Genomic DNA, 6,062 nt, shown 5'->3' with positions numbered 1-6,062 from the left:
TGTAGTATGAACGGAAACCGACATCTGCTCGGAACTCCACGCAGCTCCCGCGCTAACGTTACTCTCCATTGGAAATGAATGACTGAATGACCAGTCTGTCGTTTGTCGTTTGTCGGAGATAGTGGAAAGCCTGCTTGAAACGCAGTGGAAACGCCAGTATGACGAGGATCGTTTTCATTTTAAAACATAAACGCACCAGTGTAAATGTAGCCTTACATCTAAGGGGGCTGGGACGCATTCGCACTACAGTCTCACGTGTGCACCACATCTCTGAGTGTAACCGGTGTAAACTAGTAGGTGTGTTCGGCTTGACGCAGACTGACTGTGCAGACCGATCAGTGTTTTACAGTACCACGAGAGCTAAAGAGAGCAGACTGCTCCGTGCGCTTTCGAATCGCTCTCGCGGATGTCAAACACTGATCGATCTGCGCCGCACCTCTTCTAGCCGAACACACCAGCTAGTGCTGCAGGCTTATTGGCTCACTGACGCTGATGAGATTAACCCCTTAAGTATCGAAATTTGGTACCGAACGACGAGACGTTTTTCGATACTCGATGGTATCGAGGCATTTCGGTCGGTGCCTAAAAAGTATCGAACTCGATACCCAGCCCTAATATTCAGTGGCTTCTCCTACTTTTCTTTGTGATATTTAGTGCCAGTTTATCAGGAAGTGATGTTTTTGTTCTCTTTGACTCGTTGGATGGGAACGGTGCTCATTCGCAAATATTCCAATTTTGCGCATAAGTTAAATTCACAACTTTGTATGGAAACCCGGCTTATGATGCTTGAAAGCAAACACTTCATCCATCCATAATTTAAATAAAATGGCATATGAGTGTTACGTGTAATCTGAAAATCAAATGCAATTTGTGTCACCTGTCGGCGTGCGGGATGTAAACTCAGGATCAAAATGGAATGTGTCTTCTGGTCGGCCCACTGCTGGTTTGAACGGAGGCTTGATTTCTCGTCTGTACAATTTCTGTTGACCAAAAATGCATAATTTAAGACATACACCAATGCTTGAGGTTATACATGTTACAGAAATAAATGGATCAAACATAATGGAGCTTCCTGTGAATTTTGAGCAGTAATTTCATAAAACATTAACATTTAAAAGCTATGTGAACTAAGGGTTGGATAACATAAATAAACATAGCATAATAGCATAGGATAAACATAGCATAGACAGTTTTATGTCTGAATATTTAAATATGACTTTAATGGTTGATTGTTAAAAAAAAGATTTAAAGGTACAATACGTATTTTTTGAGCAGTACAAAAAAAACACTCTGTGGAACACTGTATCCCACAATGCAATGCAATCATCACACAGTGTGCTTGAATTAACTGGTACTTTCTGGTATTTTAAGTCATTTTAAACGTGATTTTAAAATACACATGAACTGTTCGGACATGATTATTTCTGAATTAAGACATGCATGTAATGAAGTCGGATTAAAAATATAATAAGGTCATGTGACCACAGTCTCATGTCTCAAACAACTGCACACAAATCACACCAGGTAGTAATTAAAATAAATAATAACGGCAGAGCCTCAACTCTTCTTCTTCACCGTCTTTTATTCAGACTTAAAGTGCTGGAGTGATGGGCAATGACTGTTGGGTAAATTTCCCTCTCCACATCCTGTGAAGTGATGTTCCCTTATTCCCTATGCTGTTCACAGTTCCCTTCAAACTGAACATTTACTGTATGCTCTCTTCGGATTGGAATCTCACTTAAGACTGTGAAATACGCTGTGAAGACCACTTTGCATGGCTTTTACGGTTAATCTGGAACCGTATACTCATACCTATACTCATTTAAAAAAAAAAAATCAGCAGCAGAATTCAGTAATTTAGGATTTACTAATAAAATACAGTTTACAATGCAATATGCAGAAAACCGTATGCTACTAATAAGGCCTAAGTCATTTTTTTTGTTCATGTTTTGGGAGCTCTTCCTTCACTTTTTGCCTTTCTTAACTCTTACGTGAAGATAAGCCTGGTCATGCAATCACACACAGCAATTAAAACGGAATCTTTGAATAAAACGGTAAACGATTTTGTCCTACTCATGAGTCGCCAGGCTACATATTCAAGAGTGATTAACATTACATAGCATTGCATAGTATTAAGTACAAAGTTTGGAACTCACATTCCAGTCTATAGTTGCGAAAAATTTATGCCGCTTGATTTCTTCCACTCCATCAGGTCCTGCACCTGCAAAACAACCGGATGGACATATATATATTTTTTTTTATTCTGGATGGGATGAAATGCCTCATAAAAACCCATCTGTCACAGAAAAAAAAAAAGAAAAAAACAATTTAAAGGATAAGATTCCATGAAACATTGGTCTGTTTGTGAGTCAGACAAGTGTTGAAAGCACTCTACTGAAATCCTCTACAGCTCTGTGTCCCGTCCTGCTTGCTGTAGCTAAGCTTTTAATGCCTCAACAAATAGGAATCTAAAAGTGCTATGCGATAGTGTGCAACCAAGTGGTCAAGGTTTGTCTGGTTAGCATAACCCAGTTAGCCCCTGTTAGCAGGTGCCGTATCATCTGGCTGCAAAAGACATCTTCCACCACTGATGGTGGTCACGGCCATGATTTCTATTCCCATGGAAACAGTGACTTGCCTGATTGGTGGATCTCTCTTCAGGGTTCTAAACTCTATAAAAAGGTTCTTTACATGTAGTAACTGTTCTATATAGAACCCTAGCATCCTGAAGAACCCATTCATGCTGAAATGGTTCATTTTGTTCTTTTTGTTCAAATCTGTAACTCATTATTACTGGAGCTCGTTATAACATATACTGGAGCTCAGTGATCCTAACTACAACAGGGGTGTCCAATCCTGTTCCTAGAGGGCCACTGTCCGTAATCAAGGTCTTACTATGCATACTAGAAACTTCCAGGCAGGTGTGTGAGACAAGTTGGAGCTAAACTGTGCAGGACACCGGCCCTCGAGGACCGAGTTTGGACACCCCTGAACTACACAGACTGTCAACACATTCTCAACAGGCTAAATGATTTCATTCTTAAATTTAAAGACAAATTTCAGTTTTAAATAGTAACTGATTTCTAAACAAACATGTTCTTTTCTCATTTTAGTTTTTTGGTCACATGTAAGTACGAACAGCTCTGTTAAGCTGAGGATACTTCTTTCCTCTCCTCCACCAAGGAATGTTGTTAGATTTTTTTCTATTACTTGGGTTTATGCATAAACATACCCAGTCACAAAAAAAACAAAAACATTAAAGATATCCCATGACTATATCACTTTTTCCTTTAAACACTGTGTGAATGGCTCACATACTGTCCATTTGTTGCTACTTTTGGCCTTCGTGATCATAATTGTTTTTACATAAACAAATAGAAGAGACACTGTAACTCTAAATTCAATTATGTATTTTAGATGCTGTCAGATCCCACAACCTCATCATCTGCACACCAAAATGATGGACTTAAAAGCATCATAGAGGACTGTGAAGATATTTCACTGGAACTTGGTCTTCATCACATCTATTTTCTGTTTCTATGTTGTATTTTACTTCTTTATGTATTTATTCCTGTTCAATGTCAATTGTCATTTATTAATCTGTTCAGCTAATAACTGTATAAGAGCACTGACATCTTTGCTACATTTTTACATATCAAAAAAGTACCTAATTCACACAAAATGAAAATTATATAAAAATTGTATTAATAATAATACTAATATTTTACACACACACACACACACAATATATATATATATATATATATATATATATATATACACTAATATTAATGAAAATAAGCTTTACCAATAAAAAGGTTATTTATAACACCATCAAGGTCCTGTATAGCACTTTCAAAGCGTGGTTCTTTATTGAACCTTATAAAAATCATTTTGTTTAGCACCAAAAAGGGTTCTGCTGATGTGAAAAGCCGAAGAACCCTTTTCTAGTACTGTTTAGAACCTTTCTTAAGAGTGTGGGTAATGTAGTTTTCACCAGGAAATCGACAATAACTATAAAATGAAACTGAAATGAAGGCTACAGAAGGCATACTTCATCAATTAAAGGATACGTTCACCAATTTTCTACTAGCTTTGTATTGTTACAATTATCTGTAGTAAATGCAAATGAACAATGTACTATTTTTCCATGTTTTAGATCAACAGAGGAAATGCTAAAGGGAATGCCACAGCCCTTTTTCTCCATATTCTGTAGTCATGTCGCACCATTTTTATTTGTTTGGCGTTTCTACAGCATAAACTGCATGTTTTATTAAAAGCCCATCCTGAAAATGGTGAATTACCACTTTAACAACCTCATGGTAGCTCAGGTTTATATGCTATCACTAATAATTATTTTCTCTCTGAACAAAATGAATAGGATTTTTATTTCCGTAAACCTATTGTTGCACTCTACCGCACAACACTATTCCAGCTTAATAACCAGTCCATTTTCATTTTACCATTCAAACTATGTTAGTCGTCCTACACGAGTGAGTCAGGACCTGGCTGGGATGTATACAACTAATCTGAGACAGAAGAATATTAAGCCACAGTCAACACAAGGTCTCGATGGCATTTATCTCTGCCTTATAAATTATGGATAAAATGATTCACGAAGCTAAATTCAATCTCGGCTTTGACAAACATTCAGTAGCAGCGTCTGGAAGTCTGTCTGCAGTCATTCACACAGGAAATCATCTCTGACTAAAATGATATTCATGCCCACTACTGCTGTCGTAAAAACAATGCACAATTGATTTATACTATCTTCAACTAAAAGAGGTATCACTGTGACCATCTGATACATACTGTGCTAAGCATTTCATATTGTTTACACTGAAAAAAAAAGCGTATACCAGTGATTTGCTGGTCTTTGATGGCCCCTAGGCAATTTAAATCAGCTCTTCTCATGTGGTATTTTATGTTACATGTCTTTTTCTTCTTCTAAATAGATTTATACAGTCACATACAGACAAAACTAAATCTAAAATAAGGCTTTAGGTGAGACTTCCAGGCATACTCTATGTAATCTAGATCACTCAAGCAGAGCCTAGTGAGTCTGCTAAAAGTCTGAACTTATTAAAATGCTTCAAGATAACAGATAAACACTAAATGACTCCAAACAGTAGGGGGAAAGGAAAAGAACAAAAGAAAGGGGATAGTTGTGAGTGAAGAACTCAAATAGTAGGACTTCCATGGAATGTCTTTCGGTCTTTGCAAGAATAGTACAAATGTTTTCTTTTCACACTAAATCACATACTGACCATCAATACCATGGGCAACAAAAAAAGTATAACAGTGTTTTGTAGCACTGTAATTGCAGTACTTTGGTATTCTAAAAAAAAAAATCAGTACTAATTAAAGTGATGTTACGCTAGGTAATGCAAATGATAAAAGAGCACTGATGAAGAGGATCCTAGTGAACAGCAGTTCCTTCATTAAACCGGATAAACAGAGACTACTAGGAAAACCGCAGAAAAACATTCTACAAAAAAAACACTTGACTGAACCTAACAGAGGCTATATATACACACACAAGCTGAACAAGATCATTAATCAGACACAGGTGGAAAGCAAACAACAGGAGTATGCGCAAACCAAGGTAAAACAAAAGAAAAAACACACAGATGAAACCTGATAATTGACTTGATTTCCAACAACCAACTAGTTGATTGATGTGGTTTACTGTCATATATGTGGTGTCTTATATGCATCAGTATTGTGACAACCCAAATTACATTTACAGATGAACCAAAAAAAAAGATGGAAGGCAGGTGAATAGAATATTTGTTGGTTTATGGCAGTGTTTGGTTCATGTATGGTACCTAATCTATTGGAAGGGTTTCTTTTGAAAAGAGCCCGCAGTAAACTCTGGACTTCTGGGCTGAGGAACTGCGGCATGCCGAGTTTTGCCCTGAGGAAAAAAAAAAGAGACCATTAAATCTGTTATTTATTTAGGAAAATAAATGGGACTGTGATGCATAGCCACAAACATCACAAATCATCTTGACAGATCCATTTGCGAGGACAAGTTTAGAATTACAAATCTTTAAAAAACA

At 37.0% G+C, this 6,062-nt stretch overlaps 1 protein-coding gene across 1 annotated transcript in view; it reads right to left on the bottom strand.

The window, feature by feature from the left end:
- Nucleotides 1-6,062, bottom strand: part of LOC107660235 (ribosomal protein S6 kinase alpha-2-like) — a 54,422-nt gene that overhangs the window by 11,493 nt on the left and 36,867 nt on the right. The window contains exons 10-12 of the mRNA XM_016449503.1: nt 5,829-5,917; nt 2,157-2,221; nt 878-980 (exon numbers count right to left, since the gene is read on the bottom strand). Of these exons, the coding sequence (XP_016304989.1) occupies nt 878-980; nt 2,157-2,221; nt 5,829-5,917 (257 nt within the window). The remainder of the gene's footprint in view (nt 1-877; nt 981-2,156; nt 2,222-5,828; nt 5,918-6,062) is intronic.

This window comes from Sinocyclocheilus anshuiensis, unplaced genomic scaffold (genome assembly GCF_001515605.1).
Source record: "Sinocyclocheilus anshuiensis isolate Anshui unplaced genomic scaffold, SAMN03320099.WGS_v1.1 scaffold475, whole genome shotgun sequence".
Lineage (NCBI taxonomy): Eukaryota > Metazoa > Chordata > Actinopteri > Cypriniformes > Cyprinidae > Sinocyclocheilus > Sinocyclocheilus anshuiensis.
This window is presented reverse-complemented; position numbering and strand designations above follow the sequence as displayed.